This window comes from Enoplosus armatus, chromosome 19 (assembly GCF_043641665.1).
Source record: "Enoplosus armatus isolate fEnoArm2 chromosome 19, fEnoArm2.hap1, whole genome shotgun sequence".
NCBI classification, from domain to species: domain Eukaryota; kingdom Metazoa; phylum Chordata; class Actinopteri; order Centrarchiformes; family Enoplosidae; genus Enoplosus; species Enoplosus armatus.
In genome coordinates, this window is record NC_092198.1 from 16,520,237 (window position 1) to 16,546,031 (window position 25,795).

Below are 25,795 nucleotides of genomic sequence, written 5' to 3' on the forward strand. Positions count from 1 at the left end.
TATCGCACTCCTTGGCTGAAAACACAGGCAAGGAATTTGAGAGGGACCTAGCTACAGACAAAATGGTGGACCTCCACAAAAGGCGACTCCACAGTTGACAGGAAATCACGTGACCTCTGCAGCACAAGTTGGTCATGGCGGTTAGTCCACTTCTGGCAGAACAGGCAAAAAGGCGGGAGGACTTTACAACAGTAAGATACAGGTTCTGTTAAGAACGGAGAAGACTAACTTTATATTGGCCCACTTTTCAAATCTCCAGTCCACTAACTTCTAAAATATGTTTCTAATAAATAAACTAAATCTGTGTGTTGCTTCACGGGGGGAAAAAAATGACAAGAAGACCAACTTAGGTACTCTTGAGGAAATTGCTGCATGTTCATGTAGTCAGCTGAGATTTGATTACAAATGTCTGGCAGTGTTTGTGTTTGGTATTCTTGTACTGACGACAACAGATAAGTTGCCTGTGATTGTTTTTTGTTTTGCTCCCAGTCTTGTTTTGTCAGAGTTTAGCAATTTTATGTAAAATAGGTTTGTGCTTCCTCTTGGCTTAACAGTTGCTGATTAATGTGGTGAATTTAGTTTCCCCACCCAGACAGGACATCTAATTGCAGCGTATTAATGTTGCTTTGAAGGAGCGGTGCGGATGTGTGTTTAGATTGCTACAAGGTTTGTTTTGACGCGCGTTTATTCATGTGTTGATGCTTCTGGCTCTCGGTTCAGAGAGGCTGTGTTTGGCTGTTTACGGTGAGCCCTGTAGAAGCCCAGCTGCGTTGTCTGATAGGTTTCATCTTTAGCCTGAAGGCACTGGTCTTTGTCTTTACATGCTGTTTTGTCGTACAGTTTTTAATGAGCTTTACATCAACTTGAGTTCCAATATTGGATGAATGTGCAATGTAGACTGAATTCCTGGCGGTTTCCTTTGGTCACATTAATGTATGCTGTCATCCGCTGCTGTCTTGTCTGTGCGACGGTTCAGTGCACCAGATGCATAATGATGGCAGCCTCCTGGAATGACATCATTTCTTCTCTCCATCCTCTCCTGAAGTGCTCTCCGTGCCTCCCATTCACTCCCCTTCCTCTTCTTTGCCAGTCTGGCGTTGGCAAGTGAATGTTGATGTTTGGTCTTTTGTCCCGTCGGATATGAAATAAAATCTTGCCAGCCAGTAGGGATGCACATTTTAAGTAGTTCTTTTGATTGATGATGGTTGTAGCACAACAAAGAATGGCACCTAACGCTACTGGTGAAGCCAAAGTGGAGGTGCCGTCGGCTGCAGTTCTTCAAATGATGGGACCAAAAAAAAATCTGCCTTTTGTGTTGAGGGCTGTTTTTAAAAAGTCCCAACTTTTCTGGTGAAATATAAAATGAGGAATTTCTTTCTCGAAACAGTAGGGTCTCATTGGTTAAAGGTACCTTATTGAGACCACTAATAGCACTATAGAACAATGTTTATATGAGGGGACTAGTTTTGTTTGTAGTGAGGCAACAGAATACACGTTCCTTCCTTCTGTAAATTATTGTTGGCATTAATGTACAAAACAGCAAAACAAGTCCACAAAGGCCAGTGAAGAAGAACACAACACAACACTCACAAGAACACAAGAAATGCATTCAACAGCTTATTAGACCTCACATACACACAAAGCGTTATGGTGAGAAACTCTGAATGTAAACGTAACTTTTGTTTCTCCAGATGGCACTAACTTCAGTTCGAATGTGTCTCTCAGAGGTAATTTTGAGAATTGTTCCTGAAGGAAGAAGCGACATGTTTGCTCTGCTGACTACTGTCTTGGGCCATCACAGTTAATTGCGGTGGCTGAATGTGATAGCTTTGCCCATTCCACCTTAGCTCCACTTTAGTCCCACCGTAGCGCCACCAAGGCTTCCTCTTTAAGACGTTCCTTCTCAAACCTATGGTCGCCATTACAGTCATTATGTTTGACATTTTTCTACAGGATATGGTCCTCTGGAAACCAGAAACAGGTTTACATCCACATTGAAAATGTTTTTTAGTCCAAAATATTTAGATATGCAAGCACGGAACAATATCTGTCTGGATTTTTGGTCAATTTAGACAAAAAATGTCTTCTCATCTGGCTGTTTTGAAAACATTCACAGTATGCTTCGTGCATCTTAAAAAATAGTGTATACATACACTAAATAGATGCGGTTGAAATGATATAGTATGCATGTATAATGAAAAATGCAAGATCCCAGTGAGACAACTTCATAATTATATCAGCTCAACAGGACTGGAGCTTACCAACACCCAGCACAGATGGAACAGCAGTGGCTTAACTGTAATGTCCACATGCCCAGTAGAGAGAAAAATCTTGTCCGAGGCCACATAGTAAAGGAAATGAAAATGGTGCATTAATCACTTGCGCCAGGAATGCAGGCAATTATGTTGCAACATTAACAATAAGCTCTTTTGGCCTGATCACTAAAGTCCCTGGAACTCCAATAAAGACAATCTAAATAACAACAGCTTGATCTGGTGGACTATTATAAATGTCAACTTCTCCGGGGCTGCAACATTGCATAACGCGAATGATCCAAAGTAATTTCATTCTTTTTGATTGTTATTTGATTCAATCACCATATTTGTATATTCCTGCTTTCGCTCACACTACTTCAGCGGTGGTGACGTTTGCTTGCTCGTCTCTGCTGTCGCTGCATCTCATGGTTGTGTAACCGTTCTTTTGAAAACTAATCTGTGTCTGTTGGGTGTCCTGCACCACCGCTGCACCTGACTTTCAACTCAAGACTCTTGCATAATGGATGTGCAGTGCTATTTCTGCTTCATGTCCCTTTTTCCTCCAGACCCCACCACACACACACACACACACACACACACACACACACACACACACACACACACACACACACACACACCACACACCCACCTCCCCAATTCCTTGCTGTCCTTCCCATTGCTGCAGGCATCTCCCTCTCTGAACATACATTCCCCTTGAGAGCGTTCGCCGCCTTGTGTCCCGCTGTTAGTTTCCATCCTGAGTAACTACTTTCAAAGAGGAACCATTTCCTACATGCTATGATGTTAAGACCGCCCATATTGAGGACTCGTATTCTCCACTCAATCATATATCTTTATCTCAATAACTATGTGTTTCTTCACACTTGTATCTTTTTTTCCACTCTGTCTCTTGACCCGAATCTTGTCTTTATCTCTGCAGGAGATGATCATCGACAAGGTGAACGGTCATCCCGTCCCCCGCTATTTGATATACGACATCATCAAATTCAATGTGAGTAGCCCGGCCATTTGAGAATGTGTTGTCTTTCCTTTGACCTATCACTCCTGAAAATCAGCCAGATCGAGATGTCGGGCAGAATAAACACGCGTCACATTGGAAGCATGCCATTAACACTGTGGTCTACCAGCGGCTCCTTCTGCCTTCTCCTTTTTCTTACTGTTAACAAGGCTCTGGTTCAGCAGAGGAAATTTTTGTGGCCGTAGTCTATCAACAGTTGGTAACATATATATAATCAGAGCAAGGTGTAGGCTGTACATTGTCGTGGAATCCTGACACCTGAGACATCAAATTATTGCTTGGATTTCTTCAAGGCTGTGCTATAGCAGGCAGCAGAGCAGTGTTCATCCAGGCTGCAATATTTGTACAGGGATGATGGTGCTTGTCAGTCTGCATGCTGGAGAAAAGAGCATGGCTCTGCTTGACCCCACATCCCATCACGCACTGGGCTTCACTAAAGCCTGACCTTAACCACAACACCAGGGCTGAACTGTGTCTGACCCTCACTGAATATTTATAAGTTATGTTTTTGGACTTTTATCACTGAAAATGGTTTTGTTGAGCTGCATTTACCTATTTTTTCATAATCACTTAAAATCAAAAAGTTAATTGAATATTAATCCAAACCTTTGACATTGTCAGAGTCATTGTATTGGGTTGAAGTGAATTTGTTCATGTAAAATTAGCTTTTATATATGTGTAATAGCATGTTTCTTCTGTTATTTTTATTATTTTGAATCTGCCATTTTTCTTGAGAACAGCCTGTGGACAACATTACAAGGCTGTTAATTGCTAACACTCTTCCAAACTGTAAATTAATTCATCCCTTCATCTGATCTGCGTGCTGCTAATGGCAAGCACAGAGACAAATGAGCCTGCAGTTTGCCCCTAGCGAGCCTCTGCTGTCTTCCTGTATAAAAACTTGATGAATACCTCGGGATGGGGGTGGTGAGGGTAGGGGGGCCAGGGGGGGGAACGTACATCGGCCATTATGTTTCTCTGTCGCCTCCTTTTCTCCATCGATCATAGGATCACCACAAGCAAGCGGCTCAATAAAGGCACCATTGGTGAGGGGAACGTAGCCGCTCCACATGACTCCTCCTCCCCCCAGTAAAGCGCTGCTGTATTGATCCTAGCTGGCCGTTATTAGCCTTCTCCATTATCTGTGGTGGACTGCACCTTGGCACTAAGGCTCCATCCTGAGACTGAGGATGGAAATGCAGCAGGAGGGAGGGCACACCACCTGCGAGGCCCATGGCCTAACGTGGCACCTTACTTGTTTGGAAAGTCGGGTGAAGCACAGTATTGGGATTCTTTTGATTAGAGTGAAATGAGAAGTGTGTGTCCTCTCGCTGTGCTGGGTAATATAGCTGTGAGTGGTCAGGGTCAGAGTTTATTTACTTTTGAGATATGTCAGCATATAGTGTTCTGTTCATGTTAGGGCAACTGATGTTCTTCATCCTACAGAGTGTCATTATGTTGGGAGTGCTGACGAGTGCTAACCCTCTCCAGCAATGTAACTGATTGACCCTGACTGTCACCCCGAGACATGAAGTGAATTTTCTATTTCTGCTCTCGCTGCAAAGTATATAAAAAGCCTCTTTCTTTTTTTTTTGTCTTCCTGGAAAGTTGCTACTGCTTGTCAGTCACTGTCAGCTCCTCAACTGTGGGGGAACTGACAAGAATGAAAGCACAACAACAATTACACATCTGTCCTTAATTTTCAAGTCGCTGTAGAAAGCTATTATCTTGAAATAAAACTGTGGAGGTTTTGCATTTGACATCAACGTCTATGTCCTGACACTTTGATTGACCTCGTTGTCTTTCATCTTGCCAAGAATAATCTCGCCTTTAGGTGCAGAATTAGACGAGATAATTGGCTCAGTCAGATTAACAGCTGAGCAGAAAGGAATGCCGTTAACGTTCACCGCAGAAACCTTATCTGTAGAGGTATTGCTTTACTGACATGAGCTCCACTTACTTCTGCTTGAGAAGTTTGTCTGCAGGTACAGTCTGTAGCTCCGCAGGGTTTTCCACCCTAAGAATAGTCCCTGGGCTGCTTCATTCCTTTCAAGCCAACGACAGCATCATTCTGATGACGCGCTGTAGCTCCTCTGCAGTCACATCCCACCAGCAGTCTGCTGTCATCTAGAGTACCTTTTGAAATTTCTCTTCCTGCTGTACATTAACATCCACTGTATAGGTAACAGCTATGTTGGTAATGACGAGGTACGAGTCAATAGATGAACACTAGTTCTGGTGCTAGGGATTTATTGGTCTCTAGCTAGCAACAGCCACTAGTAGCTAACAGTACCTTCACAGTTATCCTCAGTCGCTATAATTTCCTCATAAATCACAATGCATCCAGCCCACTCTGCTGGGTCTTTCAACTGCATTTTGCCTGTGATTATGACATCAGTCTCCACCTTCATTTCCATGTTGAGCATTTGGTCGAACATGTGGACATTCATGAAGGAAAACGGTGGTTAGTATGGAGATTATTGTACTAAAATGTAGCTGAGGGGGGCAGTAATGATCTCTATTTTATCACTAAACTGCCTGAAAATTCAACATAGGCCACAGTTAGTGTAGAGCCCCTACCACTGGCTGCACATGCCTTTTATTTAGCACAGCACACCCAAAAACTGTTATATCCCTTTTCATGCTGTTTTATTGGCTTCATTAGAGGGTAAGAGAGGGGTAATGCAATATATTCAGCATTTGAAATAAAAATAGTGACGGGCGATTGAAATGAACAAAAGGTTCATGTTAGCAAAGTAGCCTTGCTAGCATCAGAGCACTTTTGTTAGTGTATGTCACCACATTAATCATATTCATGCAACTTTAGGTCTGCTCAACAGCCACACCCCCCTGCAGTGGCTCTACAGCCCCCCTACTGTGGCTCTACGCTCACCAGTTTAAGAACCACTGACTTAAACCCTGATGAAACAGTGATGTGGCAGCTCTTTGCTATATGTAATATGCATTTTTTATGCTGCTTTTGAACTCTGTCTTAGAGGTAAGCCCAGCTTGGTATTAAAGTGACTCAAAGGAGCAGGAACAGTAGGCTTCAGGGGCCCTTACAGTATAACTACATAGACTATTGTCATAAATTGTGGCCTATGACCTGCCAGTCTCTTCCAAAGCCAGAGCCCAGAGAATTAAGACCCCAGCTTATAATGTTAGGAATATGGTGGAAAAATATGGAGGCTCTCCTGGGGGTAAGATCTGGTTCAGATCTGCTCTCATTAGTTGGGATTTGAATCAAAAATTTCAGTATTTTTAGAAAGAACCTGCATTCTGTCTTTGGAACAGCCTTAAATGTATGACAAGATTTTATTGCTTTAGAGGAAGGCTGCTTTATTCAGACTGCTCAACACCACAAGGAACAGAGAGGTGAATTCATAGTTTGAATGACATGTCCCTTCCCGATTATAGTATAACCAACATACTAGCAATAACAAAAGACAACTGGAGCAAAGTCTTCACGGAATAAATCATATATCTTTTCAAATCTGGTTCGATATTGCCTCAAAATAGTTGTTGTGCATTATGGCTCCATGATGCAAACAGATAAAAAGGATACAGTGTGTAGTTATAAACAGTTTTAGGCCAAAACAGCCTAAAAGCCTCTATTTTTGTCAGAAATATCCCAAGGGAAGCTGCACATTAAGCTTAAGCTTCTGTTGACTGGTCCCAACACTGATTTTGTCACCTGCGTATAATGTAATTTATTCCAAATGATCCCAGACAGTCACACAGCTTTCAACAGTATTCCCAGCACTGTCAGCTTTATGTAAGATACTTTTGTTTTTGCTGTGTTCTTGAGTTCATCCGTCAGCCTCTCCAGGCTCACGCTGGAGAAGGCTTTATTTCTGATTCTGCGACTCTCTGGTGTTTAACATTTAATGTGTGTTTATATATAGATTCTTTATGCACTCAGTTCAATTTACCCATAAAGGCGGTTATGTAATGTACTGAATTGTACCTTGTTGGACTTGATACAATCTTTGACTCTTTGTCCAGTTATAATGAATGCATCTGTAGAAAAATATCAAGTTTAATTTGGTAATATTTTAAGAATACTGCATATAAACTGTTGAGGAGAACCACTGTCGTATTTATTGTTATTTACTACAGGTAGCTCTAATGTTGGATTTATGTTTGGATTGACTGGATTGAAGGATATGTTTCTCTCCTGAACTGACTGAGACTTCTAGGACTGCAACTAATTATTTTCATTATTGATTAATCAGCCGATTATTTTCTTGATTAATTGATTAGTTTAAAAATGTTGGCTTATGTCAAACCAACAGTCAACAAACAAATATTCAGTTCACTATCATAGAAAACTAAGAACACCGACAAATATTTACATCCGAGTAGCTGGAACCATGATGTTTTTTGACAACTGTTTGGTCTTTTAAACACTGGAAAACAGTGGAAATTGTCACAATTTCCTAAAGACTAAGGTGCCTTCTCCACATTGCTTGTTAGATATTCCGTTTACTATCACATAAGACAAAGACAAGCAGCATTCTCACAAGTGAGAATTTACTTGGGAATATTTGGCATTTGTGCTTGAAAAGAAATTACTGAAACGATTAATCGATTATTAAAATGGTTAGCTTTACAGTGCATGTGTAGTATTTGGAGGCTATATAGGCAGAGGTGTCCTGAGGCGTATCAGCATCAGAGCATTTCAAGGCATTTCATTATAGATTGATATTGGTTATATCAAGCCTGATCTATTGCTGTTGCTTATCAAAAATGGTGCATTGTGCTCCGTTGAAATACCGGCTCAAAGCCACTGTGATGACAGTGAAATGGAGCAGCACAAACAAATAAAAAGGGCAGCCACAAGTTAGATTTTATGGTACTCGCAGACAGTGAGCTATCTTGATACATTGCTTTCAAGAACCACAATGATTTCACAGATATAATTGATCTTTATTCCCAGTAATGTTGGATTAACAAGACTCTTATCTGCTGTGTTTTCCTGTCGAACAGGCGTGGACAGCACATGCCTTGAATCATCCACACTTACATCTTGTTCTGTCCTGATGACACAGCTGACAGATGGTGCAGAATGTGTGGGACATGATACCAGCTGTTGTTCCAGGAGACAGTAGATGTGTGGTCTTTGCAGTCACCCTAGAAGAACAAGTCCTCAAAGTAATGCCTGAATGAGCGTTTTCCAAACTTTAATTTGCCTTTGACCTTATTTGTAGTTTGTCCTTATAGAGTTGTTACGGTGGCATTAAGCAAGTCAGACAGACTCTACAACAAATTATCAATCAGATTATCAATTTGTTATGGCTAATGTGTTCGCAAACAATTGCTTACTTGCATATCCAGCAGACATAGAGCAACATGGGCATCCTAATGGAGTCATATCAGGCCACCTGAGGAAGTCCAATATCTAATCTACCTTTTACCTATTCTGGACCAGCATCTCCTCAAGTGATTTAATAATTAATTTTAGTGGAGCAATTATTTTCATTTTTACTTAATCTGCTGATTGTTTTCTTGAGTAGTTACATTTTTTTTGTCCAGAAAATTGTGAAAATTGCCCATCACCATTTCTCAGAGCTGACGTCTTCAGGTTGTTTGTTTTTGTCCAACCAAAAGCCCAAAACCCAAAGATACTCAATTTACAATCCTATGAATTCCATCCAATCTGGAACGATAGAATATTTGGATATTATCTAAATTCTAAGTTGGAGTTAATTCCCAAACTGTGTTTTTATATCTTATTTGAAGACTCATGACCTGAGGCTTCTTGTTGTACAATCTTGATTTTAATGCCGTTCTGTTTCTACTTATGGCTACATTTTCAAATTGTTTCTGTATTTTAAAGACAATCAGTGTAATTCAAAATTCAGTAAAATCTCCTTATGAAAAAACAAACTTCTCATCCTTCACACCGTCTTAGGAACAGCAATGGCAGCGTTTTTTTTCTCACACATTCTAGTGTCACTACACTCAGCAGGCACAGTCGTGTTTTTTGTGGTTGTATATGGAAAGTAATTGGTTGAAGATATGTTTTTTTGTTTTTCACACGGCTTGGCATTGTACTTGCTTACATAAGACTGCATACTTATTTTTTGCTGAATATCCGTGTGACTCACAAGACAGTACAGTGTAGTAATTGCATCTAATCTTAACTAATTATTGGCCATCCACCTCCTCAACCACTTTGAAAAAATGGCACAATAATTCCATAGAAAGCTCTTGAGAAGATTGGTGGCCTTTACCAAACAGTAACAGAGCAGAATACAAATGCCGCCCAGTCACACCCTCCTGCTCAGTGCCTCCCGATATAGATCAGGGAATATTGATCCATAACCCGCTTGTGTAGGAACAGTAAAGGTGTAAATGTTTTACCATATATTTTTTGGGTTTTATTTTATTTGAACATGTTTTTCAAAAGGGTAAAAAGAGCAAACAATTTCACTTTGTTTACTGTAGACAGAAAAATGTTGCAAGAGAAGCCAAAGGTTGACCAAAGCTTTGTCTGATACCCCTTCCAGTGTTATACACACAGCTTTAGAGTAGAGCTGCAACAGTTAATCAATTAGTTGATCAATTGATCTGCAACTATTTTCTTAACTGAATAATCGTTTCAGTAATTTTTTTTTTTTTTACCAAAATCCAAAATATTTGCTGGTTCCAGCTTCTTAAATGTGAGGATTTTATGCATTTCTCTGTTTTCTATGACAGCAAACTGAATATCTTTGGGTTTTGTACTGTTGGTCGTACAAAACAAGAAGACGACACCTGTCAGAGGGAAATTATAACAGGCACAGTTTGTAGAGTGAACATTATATGTAAAAGTATATACATACAGCAAGTATAACATTTGGGAATAAATAATAGAATAATATAACACGAGGATACATTTTCTATAGAAATAAGAGTCTTCTTAAAACTAAACCCATAAAAACAGCGAAAAACTGTTAATTATTAATCAAATTATTAAAATTAATCAACTGACAATTAAGTTTATGGTAAACCGTGGAAGACATGGGTCAGTTGTTTGAAAATGTTCATGGGCTGTTTTAAAAAGGGGCAAAGTTTTGCCTATTTACTGGTCAAGAAAACATCCAGTTTGGGAGATAGATTGGAAATTGTGAAAACGCATTTTGAGATATATGGAAGTTTTTCTGCTCATCATAATGTCATCATTATTTTTTCCCTGTCTCTTGGCAAAAAAAGAAATGGCAGCTTGGTTGCTGAGTTCCTTTTTTCTTTCTTGGATAACTTGTGAGAAATATTAAATGTCAAATTGTTGTCATACATTTAGTTTGTTTCCATCTGGCAGCTTTTCAAAACTCACTTTTCATTTTTCTTCCTCTTTCGGCGAGTTTCTTTTTTTGTGCTGATAAAAGTGAGTCATTATTTTTAATCACTTTGTCAATTCAGCAACGGAAACACTGTATGTGTGCGGTGGTAACTGTCAATTGGCCGTGCTGTACCAGGGTGATCACAACTTCTCTGCCTCCATTTAACACTTTCAAGTGGTCATTCAGTCATGTTTGTTAAATTTGCTACTTGGCTGTCCTAATCTTCCACCCAAGCTTGTTTATTAATAACCAGGAGCAGGAACTCAAGTATTGTTGTTATTATTATTGTGTTTTGTTCTGCCAGTCACAGTCGTCCGCCAGATAGGTTGGGTTACACCTTTGCCCTGCCTTAGTGGCCCTGTCTGTTTGAGAGGCCGTGATGGCTCAGGTCGTTGTGCTCGTCTGTTTAGAACAACTGTGTGTGGCTGGCCAATGATGGGAGGATGCTGTTGTCATAGTGACTGATTCCACTGTACTGTGTACCTTTGGCGTTGACATCCCCATGAGCTCAACTGATGTCAAGGTCTTGTTGTCCAGATCCCTACTGTATGCACCGGGATACTGCTCACCTATGGTGTAGCAATAAATACGAGCTGTATGAAGAGACTTAGTCACTTGCTACGAGGACGTTATTGTGTGCGCCAAGGTTTTATAGTGCTAGTTAAGCATGCAACTAGTGATTATTTTCATTATTGATTCATCTGTTGATTATTTGCTTGATCTAATAGATTAATCATTCAGTCCATGAATTGTCTCAAAATAGTAATGTAGTATGTATACGCGTTATATGTTCTTAATTGATATTGGAGAAATTCCACAATTGAGTCTAAATAAAGACTCTTCTGTATTATTTTGGTTTATTGATTGTATTAATATTGATAACAATGATTTTTATCTGCATAGCAGTCTCAATTAATTCATTCCCAGGGTACAGTAAGAGATGACCGTGTTTGTTTTTTGTGTTTCAGGGACAGCCTGTTGGCCAGTGTGATTTCAATATCCGGCTGTTATGCATAGAAAAAGAGATAATTTCTCCCCGGATGGAAAAGATGAAGACTGGACAGATTGACAAAACCAAGGAGCCCTTCAGTGTCCGGAATAAGCCCTTCTTTGACATTCATGCATCACGCAAGGTAAAGTGCACAAAGGCATTCTCTTTCCAACCTTTTTTCCCCTCGTTTTCTTTCACAGATGTTACCCAGTCAAAGCCCATTCCTGCTTTTCACACAAAGATATACAGATCTAGATGACCCCCAATTCTTACATACCTCCAAATAAAACTTGTGCGTCAGTAGTGTCCCAGTTACCTACCTGGAAGTTGTACTTTCCAGTTCTTTGTAGAGTCTTGCAAGGCAAGTTGGTCCCTGGTGAGCAATTGAAAGACATCTATGTACCGGCGTCTTATTGAAAGCACAATCTCGCCCAGAATAGGGAAACAGGCCCCTTCTGGGAGTCAGGTCTGAGGGAGGGAACCAGTGCCTGGTAGTTGGGCCTGTACCCATTGGGACTGATCAGCCTCAGCCTCAAGACATAGTGTGTGGTTGCTGCCGTGTGCCACTGAGGTGGCAGGAAAAGGCAGGGGCCTTGACATGCCCATAAAAACTCAGGGTTTTGACTTACTTTGTTGGACGTCATTTTTGCTTGATAATACCAAGAATACGTGTAAAATGCATGATGCTCACTCTGCCACTTTTTCGTGACTATTTTGGATCAGACGATCATATTTTTATGCATTTTCCTTGTAGTTGTAACATAATAAGTAAATGATCACACCTCAGGTTTTAGTACTGTGCTGTTCACAGGCTGAGGACAGCGGAGCTTTTATCCTCTGAGTAGCTGTTCAGCCCTCCTCAAAGGCCTGCACTTGTGCCCAAATATCAGGTCTGTGGGAGGTCACAGCGCGATTAATTTGATGTTTTGCTCGGGCCAAGATCAGTCGGAAACCTTGGCACTGCACATTCACAGATGATCAAAGTATACAGAGGGGGTGAAGTTTTAGACATTTCTTGTGTTGTGGTCACATGTCTTCCTCTGCCAACACTTGATATCTTGGTGTTTTTGCCCTTTTTAAAATTCTTAGTATGAATAGTTGGGTTACCTCTGGTCTAACCCTGTGCTGTCTCCCTCTCTAAGAAACTTTATGAAAGATCACCCGCCACCCTTTGTGGAGTATGTTGATGAAGATACTCTAGAAATGAAGTCACTGGAACTATGTCTGGTTTCTGACTGCTCTATTGTGTTGTGCAGTGGCCATCTGCTCCCCATACAGTCATATCTCTGTTGTATGGGACATTAAAAGACGGGAACTGGAATCTGGCTCATTAATTCATAGCTGCACAGCCCTCCACTTCATGGCATATCAACCAGAAATTCCTTTTAGGGGTATTTCAGTAACGGGCTGGAGTTGTATGATGGCTTTTGTCTGTTGCTAGGCGGCTGTTTTTCATCTCAGACACTTACACATTCATGCCGCCATTTCCCACCAATTGGGAACATTTATTCTCTTTGCTTCCTCCACTTGTCCAATTATCTTACAAAGACCCCTTTTTGTATTACAGAAATTGTACATTGGGACAACCAGATAATATATTTTTGGAATTTCCCTCTTGTGTAAGTTGAATGGACTTAGCTGGCAAAATATAGGTTGAGTAGAAAATAATTCTGAATTTAATGGCTCTTCAAAACTCAGTTGGTGGTGCCTGTCCTGCTATTAATTGCATGTTGCACGTTTATTTTTGTACTTATGTTGCAATAATACATGCTTTATCTTTGTTACTTTCATTGATGGATTTTTATAATTTACAGTACATACATAGTTTTTACTGTCAGCAGTTATAGGGATTGGAAGCTACATAATAGCCTCATTTAAGTATGACAGTAAATGTATTCACTTTATTTCTTTCTTTGACTGATTTACCCTTCCTACCTGTCTGTACAAACTTTTCGAACAGGGTGTTCATCAAACCTTTTGCACCAGTTTCATTGTGTGTCTTTGTCTACAGTGTACTAAAAATTAATCAATTTTGAGTCCAGACTTAAAACAAAAAACTGAAAATGTCTGAATGATTTCTGAGGACAGCACTATATGTCCAATCCCTGCACATATACAGTAGCTCTATATCTGTAATTGTAATGCTGCACACGTTTCCCTTTTTGTTATGAACAAGCCTTTACGCAAGTATACTGACTGTCAAATAAGCTCCTGTGTCAACTTACCAAAGTGTTCCTACAGGGAAATTAGTTTGCGTTCTCAATGTAGTGCACTTGTATAATACTTGTGATATGATTCGGGCTTGCTGATGCTGCACATTCAATATACACAGCATTATATGGCTAGCATTTACAGCATATAGATTTCTCTCTTCTGGTTATGGACACTGGTAAATTCCACAAAAAGTGTATTTGGCAGAGATCTGTGTATTTCATTCAAGGAATCAGAAATGACTGGGATTTCTGGTCATTTTCTTGACCACTGAAGGCAACAGAATTGGCAATTTCCATAGAAAATCTGTTTATGAGGCAGAATCCCTCCTGGGATTATAGAAATGAGTGTTACAGTTTGGGGGCTACCGAGAGCTGGTGATGATATTTGCAATTTCCATAGAGAGTGGGCTTAACAAGTCAAAAAACTCATCCAGCTTGTTTTTAATAGGTTTCATGTTTTCGGTCCAGGATATGCCAAGCTCAACTATTTGTAACATTGGCTTTTCTTATGAGCTCGATGATAAATCCCAACAGTTATAACTCCTGAGTGCTGAAACTATTATTGGGTAAATAGGAGGAACTTCAATCATCTGCTCTTGCTGTCAAACTGTCATTTAGACAGTGTCTAGATTCCATATGTTTTTCAATATATTCCCTGATGTTATATCCACAAAGTATGGTTACATTTGTCCAACTTCATAGTTCTCCAAAGCAGGAAACATTTTACATTGGAGTAATCATTTTTTCAGTTCAGTTCAGTGATGAAACATGAAACATTCGTCGACCCTGTTTGAATAAGCCCAACGTTTGCAGAGCATACAGTAATGAAATGTGACTCACGGTGTATCCACATTACATAAAGTCACAATTTGGTGACATTAAAATTACAAAAGGAAATTAAATGGTGTTCATTTGTCTTTGCCCTTTGCAGAATATCTAATATCCCTCGCTCATTTATCATATCTCTAAAGAAATGAGGCCTAAGCTGAATAAAGTTTCCCCTAATGAGACTGGTTTCACCAAATGACTCCAGTCCATCATCCACCTCCTCCCAGGAGACCAGATAGCGGTGAGACTGAGAAAGACTTCAAGTGAAAGAATGAGTTTCTTACCTGAGAGTAGATCTTATCGTGAAATACCTTTTTTTTTTTTTTTTTCTTTTGAACTGAGATTGAATTTGGATAGAGGCCTGAAAAGTAGTTATCTAGATACTTTTGTAAGATTGCAGTCTTTTCATGGAGTTCTAGCCTAATCACAGTGGCTGAGATTAAGCGTTAGCGTATGAACTGAATACAAATTGGCCCAAAGGATTGACTTCTTTGAGAATGTAAATAGTGAAATGAAATAGATTTTCTGAAATCACGATAGCTGATGTGCATTAAAGCACTGCTGTTGTTTTGTGGGCCGTTGTTTATCTGGCACTGAGAGCTACTTTGCTGCTGCAGCTTCTTCGCAAGAGTATTACCTTAAAAGTGCTACATTTGCCTATGGACTGATGAACAAAATGATAAAAACAAATGTGTGGTTTCAATCAGCACATCTTCATATGAGTTATCCGCTGTATATACAAGAATTTTTAAATTAATTCCAAAGACAAACAATACATATTAAAAAAAAAAAAGTATAATTAAACCAGATATTGGTTGGTTATCTCTGCAAAGCCAGATACGCACTCCCCATGTTTACGTTTCTAGATAAGGTGTAAATGGATGGATGCACTTTGAAAGGTCACCGCAATTTTTGAGTGCAGAGACGAGGTGTCAGAGTGTGCACTGCAACTTAGGTTGTAGCAAGGTTCCCCATCATCACTCTCGTCCAAGGAAAACAATTGCTTGTGTAGAAGGCCTAAATGTTGACCAGAGACGGTGTATTGAGTAACTGTAGCCAACCACATAACTGCGATGACAAGACTCTTTTTCCTTTCCTGACTCATCCTCCTCTCCAGCCGTCATTAACACTCTTTGAGTCAATGTAAATGTCCTCCTCTCGTGGTCCTCTTATTGTTATACCCAGATCCATGAATCAAGAGTCTTGCTTTTCCTGTCAGAGCGGGTTTGTAGTGGCCCGGCTAGATAAAAAAATAAGTAACTCTTTCTCACTGACTTCTTCAGCTCAGTCTTCAGCTGTTGGAGACCCTGGGTCTCCCATTGTCTTTTGTCTCCTTTATGTGTGTGCTTCAACAAAAGTAAAAATCAAGCTAAATCTGAGTCAGTTTGCGGTGATACCACGCCCACTGTATCAGCTCAAATACAAATTAAGAGGTCATAGGTGCTTAGAGTTTCCCCTATCTGTGTTTCTGACACTTTACAATATTGTTATAAGCCTTTTTCTGGATGATGACAGAACTAGTGAAATAAAATCTGCCTTATTGACCTGTAAACCTACAGTAGTTGATTTCATTAGCAGCAGAAATGTGGGAATCCTTTGGCGGGGGAAGATAGACAGTTGATATCTCATAGTCCTACAAGTTTATGAAATACACTGCAATAAAGCATTCATCAGCCTGCACCTCTGGCCTTGGTAATACACCCATCCTCCACGGTTAGGTTCAAGAACAAGCTGCAACAAAACATCACCTGCATCCTCCCTCTCTCTCTGCTGCTGCTGCTGCTGCTGCTGCTGCTGCAGCACCCACTCACAGAGGGAGACATGTTGACTGTTGTATAAGGGCTTATGCTGCTTGGAAGAACACACGACATGGACTCGATGACTAATGTTTGTTTACCTCTGTTGCTTTGAAATGTTTCAGTTTTCTTCAAAGCCTCCAAGACATTATGCAATATCTGATGATACAAGGCACATCTATACAGTAAAGGTCAGATTCACTGGAGAGAGAGAGAGAGAGAGGGAGAGCGGGTGAGCAGTATGTGCTGTAGCGGCTCATTTTATTTGTTCTGCTTGCCTGCTCTCCTGGTGCCTTCCAGGCTCCGAGTCGACGTACTCAAGGAAAGGAACATGTGTCCTCTGGGTCAGGTCAACAGGTGTCTTTCTTCAGATGTTCGTATGACTTTTGTGTTTATTCTGAGTTCCACAGACTGCTCTCCTGTCTTCCTTTTCTGTTTGACCCATGGTGAGGTCATGACAGCCTTGATCTCCAGCCCTCTCAACAAGAAGCCCTTCTGAGATAACCAGCACAGCTGCTGCCATAACAATAGAAATCCACATCAATTTTCTTTCTAGAATACTTTTATTTTGATAATTTCTGTGCTCTGTGCAGTCAAACGGAACTCATAAGCTACAATGAAACCGTAGCTGTTGTGTGTATTTTTCCATTTTACAAAAAAGGATGAAACTGTTTTTCGGACAGGACTTTGCAAACAGTATCCAAGCTTAATGCTTTAAATGGGCTTTTCCAATCGCAGTGGTTGGCCGAGTGACTGAGAGCTGTGGTACGACCTGTAAAAACATCACACTATATTTTCCATGAATATGTTTTACACCCTTTTTCTAGGAGCTCTAAAGCATTTGCTATCGATCGTTTGAGAAAATGTAACATTTGGGAGGATACATCGTGCTGTGAAGTTTCTATTCCACTTGAAAAGTTGAATTTAGCAAGTTAGGCTAACTAGCTTCCACTCTGAACGTGGACAAACACAAGGATACGCTGTATGTATATATATATATATTAATTTATATTATTTATTATATTGTAATAGACCATCACTGTTTCATTAAAGCTTGTGGTTTTAGCTAGCCTTTAGAAGCAAATTCTTTTGTGCACCTCCAAAACCAAAGTCAAACGTTTTCTGTCTGACATCCAGCTAACCCCAGTCAGCCTCTTTTACTGTAGCAGCACAGATACGGCAGCATGCTGTTGGAGTCCAGTGAAGGGCAGCCTTCTGGTTGTTGCCTCTTCACACTGACTCTGTCTGCTGTCTGCATGAATGTGTCTGAGTGTGTGGGCTGTGCTCGGCACTGCTGTGCGTTTGTGGTTGTCAGTTTATCTTTTGTCTCCTGGAGACAGGGCGGTGATGTGTCTAACTGGCAGTGGTGTAGCTTCAGCACAGACTTGCACTGACCACTGGTTTACTTGTTCGACATTATCCATATGATTGTCCGTTTTTACTATTCTGTCCAGCCAACTTCTGAGGCTTTCTCATTTTTTTCCCCCCATCTAATGTGCTTAAACACTTGATTTAAAACCCCTTAACAAAAGCATTCAAATAAAATACTACAGTACACAGTCATTGTCTTTCTATTATCCTGGAAAATATCTTTTTTTCCCTCTAGAGCTAAAATGATTAGTCCATTAATTGATTCGTCGATTGTTGGAAAAAGCAAAAATGCGCATGATCCAGCTTCTCAAATATGAATATTTCTTGACATCACCTTGGGCTCTGGAAACGTGTGATGGGCATTTTATTCCTATTTGCTGACATTCTACAGACCAGACGATTAACTAATTAATTGAGAAAATAATCTGTAATCTCTAATGAACATAATCGTTACTTGCAGCTCTATTTTCCATATTTGATATTGTTATTTCAGGCATCTACTTGGTAAAGAAGCTGTAGTAGTGGAGAATAGAAACTTCTCATTCAACTCAATTCACACCCATCACCTAACACCGAGTTACTCTTGCCAATGAGCTATCATTATGCATCTACTCATCCCAAAAACAGGCTTTTTAGACTGCTTTTGTAACTTTTACTAACTTACTTAGGAACTTAACCACCGACAATAACCTTTGACACTTTCTTGTGACAAACGGATATAGAAATGGACAATCCCGAAACCGAATTTGAAGTTACAGAATTAAAAATTGGCCTGTAAACTCTCGCTGTGTCCCTGGGCCTCAGCTCAGATTATAAATTTCATCTTGAAATAACTTTTTTCAAATTTCCTAATAATATTAATAATAATAATAATAATAATAGTTCATGCTAGCCACTCATCAAGATGCCTATCCAGTTCGCCACAGGCTCTTTTCATACCACAATTAAATTTCATGCTGTGCCCTGATATTCCTCACTATCCCTGCCTGTTCTTGTTTTATGCCATCTCTTACTGGTTTAATCTTCACAGGGTGAATGTCTCTGTTTCCCTGTCACGACAAATGAATGTGTAAAATTTAATCTTGATCACGATTTTTATGAAACGACCAGTATCCATCAAAAAGATAAGACGTTCAAAGACATTTAACTTCTCCAGACTGCGTAACCTTGTTTGACTCCGGGCCAGCCAGTGGTTTAGCAGCCCTGCCCTCTGATGTGGGCTTTTCGTTTAATAGGGAACTGCACACTGGCCTATTCACATTAGGCTTGAAAGGAGCCTTCAGCAACAGCCCTGTGGTCTGACTGGAATATCAATCCATCCTCTCCGCCTTTGATTCAGCCCCCGCACCTAAACCTCCTCAGAGCAATGAGGATGAGCAGACAGCAGGAAAACACAAAAGGCTTCAGGAATGGAAAGTGCATAATATCAGTCCAGGTGTGCTGAGGAAGAGCTGGTGAAATCGCGGTGAAATTTAATGAGCACATGCAGCTTTGTCCTTCTTGCACCGGGATATTAATAAACCATAAGGTGTGGAAATATTTTACAGACATGATACCAATACTCTGCTTTACAAAACTTCAACCTCTTCCACATCTCACGTATTGCTTATTACTTTTAAGAACATACTTCCTGTACTTTGTATTTACTGCGTGCTAATTTCTCAGTTATTTAAAGTTTTAAACCACTAGCTAATTTAAGTTTTGTTAATCATGTTTATTTTTTATGATACGATTTTTACGCTGACTTTAGCCAAGCAGTTGGCTTACAGAAATGGATTCGTCACTCACAGTGGGATATTTTTGCACATTGCTGTATTTTTGTCACTTACACCTGTTGTGGTGGTTGCAGTCGTTCATTTGGCTTTGTTAATTGTACATTGTTGAATAGAGAGATTATTAGAAAACCTCTACTGCCTCTTGGTTTACTGTCACCTTGGTGTTAGCCCCGTGGATGGCACCTTGAGTAGAAATGAGTAGAAAACCTATTCTGCATTCCTCTCTTTTCAGCTCATTTTGTATTCCAGTGGAGCCATTGTGGTCTAGCCAATACAATCTGTTATTCTAAACCACACTAGGAAATGGTCAGTCAAAGTCAAGGTCAAGTTCAGAACTATAATTCCCCCACCTGGGATGCTTTGTTGCAGCAAAACCTAAAAGATAACACAGTCTGAAATGTTCTGTTAATCTCTGGAAACCTTAAAAGCTGTAAAGACAAAACAAGACAAACTGACTTTAGAAACCACGGCCCACAAAAATCCGTCCGATGGATGCCTATTATATAAATTCAATACTAGCTTCACAAAATAATAGGAACTGACGAAGATAAGTACAGACTCCGAATGTATTTAATTGATTTGCTTCTTTTCCTTAGCTGACAGGTGGATTTTGCTAATTTGTTTCTCTGGGGTGCATTCACTGTTAGGAGTCTTTCGATGGGGCCATTTCACTGTCAGTGATCTGACTAGAAACGATCAGTCGATATGTTAATATGAAGAAAAATATTCTGCAAAACTTTTGATAATCGATAAATTGTAAGCAAAGCAAAAATGGCAAATAATCTCTGGTTCCAGAGGATATTTTACAATATCTTTTATGATATTTTACTTGCATGTCTTTATTTTACTGTTCCTGATCTATTGTGCATAGAGGTATGATTAAGAGACAACTAGAACTGATGGCAAGACATTTTTCTGTTTGATTGGCTTTCTATAGAGGTGAATGGCATACTTCATGTCATTTCGATGCTATCCAGCTAACACCAAGCCAGACCTCATTCATCATTGTGTCCTTTTGTGAAATGAGCCCAAACATGAATCACTGGAGAGGAAAACAGTCCTCCATCACCTGTACATTTTCTCTCTCGAGGGGAGAGAGACATTGTTTAGCGTGTTAGTGGTTGATTTGTCTCCCTAAGCGATTCCATTGTCCAGTCTCTACCCTGGAGTGTGCAGTGAAAGCTTGATCTCTTAATGGGGCTGTGTGGTTCACCTCCGCCCACACAAACCCTACTGTATCGGGCACAACTTTGTGTTTCCTTCCTAAAAAGGTTTTACCATGAAAGCAGGTTCACTGCCCCCTCTCCGCGTTATCGCTCCAAGGAACTTCCTTACTGTAGGAGGATGTGTGAGTGGAAGTCTTCTTTCTGCTCATCTCTCCATCCAAGGTTCACTGTGCTCGACGGAGGTGGTGGGTGGGTGTGCTAAGATGGCAAGAGAACTGAAATGGAACTCCCAGATCTTACCGCCTACATGCCGTTCCCTCATAAAGGCCCCAGTTCTTTTTAGTCTGGCTATCTGCCTTCTCCATGTCAGCATGATTGTCAAGCTTTGTGTGATCTGCTGTGACTCATTCATCATTCTGGAGAGCACTGATGTTGCTCTGCTTTCTTTGGAGATACAGCAGAGACCGAACCGTTTTCTGTCTCTTTAGATAAATGTATGCAGCGCTCCTCTAAGGGCTTATGACTTCACTTAGTTCCCTAAAAGACATTTTTTGAGAAATAGTGATGTTTTGCATCAGAGTATTTTGTGGAAATGTGGAATCATCCAGCGGTATAAATATAACAGACACAGGGTTTTTCTCTATTAAAGCCAGTGCTACGCAACTGGAGAGCTGTGGTCCGCAAGGGTTTCACCAAACCTATTATAGCTTCTATTTGCTGAAGACAGCCAAAGTGAGACCACAACGGGTTCTGTTCAAGAAGTGAGAAAACCATTCGCATTAATTGCGTTTCCATCCACCTGTTTATTTTCAATGTACAAATAAAAAAACCTCAGTGGAAACGCCAGAAATTCAAAGAGAGTGCAGTGGAAACGTGTCAAATCGTGATATACATGAAGCATGTGACTTATTTGTCACTCAAGCTTCTGCTCCACTGAAAAGACAAAAAATAGCAACAGACAAAACATCAGATACATGTAGATCGATGAGGAGACTTTTTTTTTTTAAGTTGGGAAGTTTTATGAGAAAGGAAATGCTTTCAACATATTTATCAGAACTCAATGACGGCAACACAGTGGGTTGTGGTGAATGTAAATATAGCCTATATTTGTTGCCAATATGTCTTGGACAATTGAAAGTAATGTCCAAGAACATTTCATTTTGAAGAAATGCTCAATGAGAGAATGCATTGAGTTACAAAAGCTTGAGAAACAGAACTTGTGTGATGTCAGGACCTTGGCTCTCTATAGATTTCATATAATAATTCAAACATTTGTGTGTTCCCGCCGGGAATGTTTGTATCTTCATTCATTTCAAAATATGAATAAATGTCCTACTTTACAACAAATGTTATCTGATGTATTATACAGCAGTATCTGCTCACTTCAAAGAGATTTTTTGAGAAAGACGAAGTGCATCATCATAGATGGCTGTCCACTGAGCAGCTGAGACAGACCAGTTTGGTCTAATCCTGGACGAAATGCACTGGTCAAAGGCATGCTTAACAGGAGACACTCTGTCTCTTACAAGCCTGCTGTGTATGAAATGGTTTCAGCCTTGCATTAAGTACAAATGTAGTTATGTTATATTCCACGCTTTCTTGTGTTTGAGGTTATAATTCGGTTTGTCTCCAAGCAGCACCAGGACAGATGATGACAATCTGTCATCTCCTGCATAGTGAATGTGTCTTGGCTCTGCTGATTGTTGACAGCCTCCATATCTACTGAACACTGTGCTATCTCCTAGTCAACAGGCACTCACAGTGTCCATGCGTGCTGATTGAATTGTCTGAGCTGGACAATCAGTGGAGAGATGCAGGCATTGTTAATTAAAATTTAATTATTTTTTATTTTTTATTGTCCCTATCACTCAGACAGGAGATGACTTACAATATGTTATAAAAATCCACTCTAAGTACACTATTGCTGTTCCACATTTCAATACCTTCCTGCATGGCTAAAATGCATTGCTTAAGTTGATCTTGATGGCTTGGATATGATACCTGATATCCACTGCAGTGCACTAATGCATTCGCTTTCTATTTTATCGACCAAGGCCATTTCCTGCCTTTGTAAATATATTTACTCTCTGCATGAACATACAGAGAAGCAAAGATCATGTCAAGTTTTCCCACAAAGGATAAAAAGATACCTCCTCTGACATAACGGCACAAGATTTTTGGATTTAACATTGTACATTTGATTCCCTATTCCTATTTGAGGCGTTTCTAAAAATTCTCTTCAACCTACATGAATGGATTTCACAAGCTGTAAAAACAATATTGGCACAAAGTTGTGGGCCATAAAAGCAAAACAATGAGCTGAAAGATTCTAAAATACTGAGAGGAACTGCAGAGCTGGGTGATTACACCTTCCCATTGCACATAGTCATTTAACCCATTGTTTATATAAAAATATAGGTTATTATTGCAGCTTTAAAGATGAGTAGAATCCATATATTTGCAATATGCACTGACCATCTTACATCTGAGCCGTAGTCCTAGTCCGACGATGACTGTGCATTATCTGTCACTGTCTCCCCTTGCTTGCAGATTCTTCTCTGCGTAGTTATGTGCAATCATATATTAGATTTGGCATTTTGTATTACATTACAGCCGAACATTTTCCAAGGCATATGATACGTTTTTAGATTGATTTCCTACCTTCCAAGCAGCAGTCAGCAGCAGCAGCAGCAGCAGCGGCAGGTTTCTCTTCACGCTGGTGCAGCAAGGAAATGAACTGTTCAGATTTGTAATCCATCACAAAGACCACATCACATTAAACTTTATGCACATTCTTATTTCCGTGAAAGTGTCATAGTTGAATGATCTTGCAGTTTTGCCTCATATCTCGTGTTCACTTTTAAAACATTGATTTGAAGGTCTTGCATTTCAGTTCTTTGCTATTTCAAATATCACTGAAGATGGAGCATTCAGCTAACCTTGGCATCTTCACATTGTCTCCTCCTTGTTTAAGCACACAAAATCCTCAGTGTTCATATTTACGCTTGACTGCACAGAATCCCTGACATTGTGCAATTTTGCTTCTCTGCTTTGACACTGTGTGTGGAATAAACCCCAACATTTATGTGAGCCAACCCAAGCCAGTGCAAGAGGACACAGAACAGGGTTACATACAAGAACACATAGTGAACATAGAGAAGAACATGCAAGGTGACAAAATAAAGAAAAAAACAAGAAAAACACCCTGACCCAATTTGCATTCCCTCTTGGAGTCATAACTCAAATCTGAATACACAGACATGATACACTTGTTTTGAGATTCAGTGTGACTTACACTTCCCGAGGATTTCCCCATCTCCAATGTTTAGCGAATAAATGTCCATAAAAGAAATACTTTCCTGAGAATCATCAAGTTTTCTTCAGTATCAAAGTAATCCAGTGACAGTTCTCTGTACATGCCTGGGTACACTGCAAACAGGAACTGCTAATAGCTTTGACAGACTGACTCCATGGCAAACTTTATGTTTACACCCCCCAAAGCCCACAAATTACTGGAACTATAGTTCCTCCCTCAAATAGAAGTAGGACAAAGAATGAAGGTATAGAGAGAAGGTAACAAGGGGATATAGAGGGGGGTTGGGGATGCGGCTGTCTCAATTTTCAGACTTTGTAAACCTCTGCTAGCAATTTGTTTTAAACCCCAAAGTTTGTCCTTTAAAGCAAAGCTCATTTTTTTAAAGTGTAGGTACACAACACATAATTTAGCCAATGCTGTACTGAAGGTGGTTCCAGCATTTTCCAGTGTTGTAGTGAAATTGTCTCTGCTGTTATAAGGCCCTAAGCCATGAACATGGACAGTGTCTCTGATGGGCCACAAATGGTCATTGTTGGCTCTGGCTGCACTGCGGTACCAACCACCCTTGAAAAAAACTCCTTGGCCTTCATGGTGGGTGAGTTTAAACTTTTAAGTTTATCGTATTGGATGGATTGATATTTCCTTTTTGAAATTAAAAGTTGACGTCAAACAGACAACACATTTATTTGTTTTTGGGAGGACAAAATTGGGCCGGTGCTGTTTAACATGTCTCTCGAAGATAACTCGGAAAAAATTATTTTAATTGTATTTTTCATGAAACTACTGGAAACAGGCAAACTAACACACATTTCCCTTATTAAAAGATCACCCTTCGGTTTGTAAGAAGGTAGAACCCATCGTAGATCTTTGAAAGAGGAGTCAAAAAGGAAAGCACTTTTAAATTGGAGGATCTCTTCATCTGTTTCCATATGCAAATGTTATATTCAGCCTTATTTTAGTGCCTCTAATTTCCTTGCTGTAGTTGCCGTGCCTGTTGATGTGCTTCATGATGTGGAAAATGTGCTTTTGTTGTACAGTAGCGCTGCCACGTCTCCTGGGCTTCCTTCGTCTAATGTGGTGCCGTAGGTTCCTTTTCTCTGAAACAGCTGTGGTGGTTGGTGTTAATGGAAGAGATGAAATCCACCCTTTCCAGTTGTCAGGACCTTAATGATTTGTTGCTATTCTTGTCCTCAACCTGGGCTGTCAAGTTACAGATATTGATCTCTCAGTCATGCATTATCAATCAAAGAGATTAGCGCTTAGTTTCAGGGCTAGATGGATGAAAACAAGGTATCTGACTTTGCTCTCATAACTCTGCAGGATCTGTCGAGTGTAAGCCTTCCAGCTATGTTGGGAGTCAATACTTAGCTTTACTTTTAGAGGGTCAGGTAATGTTGGCAGACTATAGCTCTACTTGACTTTATAAATCAATGTTATTTCATGTGTGCCCGGCTAAAGCTTTCAGCCACCCCATCTTGTCATTCATCAGTTTTGCTTGACTGAAACCATGTCCTCCTTTGTTATTCTGCTTTTCAGCTACTGGAGGGCAGCTTCACGTCCCAGGTCAGCCACGAAGTCGACGGGCTTATCTTCCAGCCATGCGGGGTAAGCCTCCATCTATGTATGACAATCTGTCTTTTTTTTTTTCAAAGCTGTTGCTACAGGTTGATTGTCAGGCACAGATTTTTCTTCCACCGAGCTCCTACATAAGAATCGGACA

At 40.1% G+C, this 25,795-nt stretch overlaps 1 protein-coding gene across 2 annotated transcripts in view; it reads left to right on the forward strand.

The window, feature by feature from the left end:
- The window catches only part of rngtt (RNA guanylyltransferase and 5'-phosphatase), a 72,968-nt gene that overhangs the window by 22,531 nt on the left and 24,642 nt on the right, over window positions 1-25,795 (forward strand). The window contains exons 10-12 of one of the 2 annotated variants that reach the window (XM_070925820.1): window positions 3,196-3,267; window positions 11,588-11,752; window positions 25,612-25,680. In XM_070925820.1, coding sequence (XP_070781921.1) covers window positions 3,196-3,267; window positions 11,588-11,752; window positions 25,612-25,680 — 306 coding nt within the window. The remainder of the gene's footprint in view (window positions 1-3,195; window positions 3,268-11,587; window positions 11,753-25,611; window positions 25,681-25,795) is intronic. The other variant, XM_070925821.1, reaches the window with a different exon arrangement.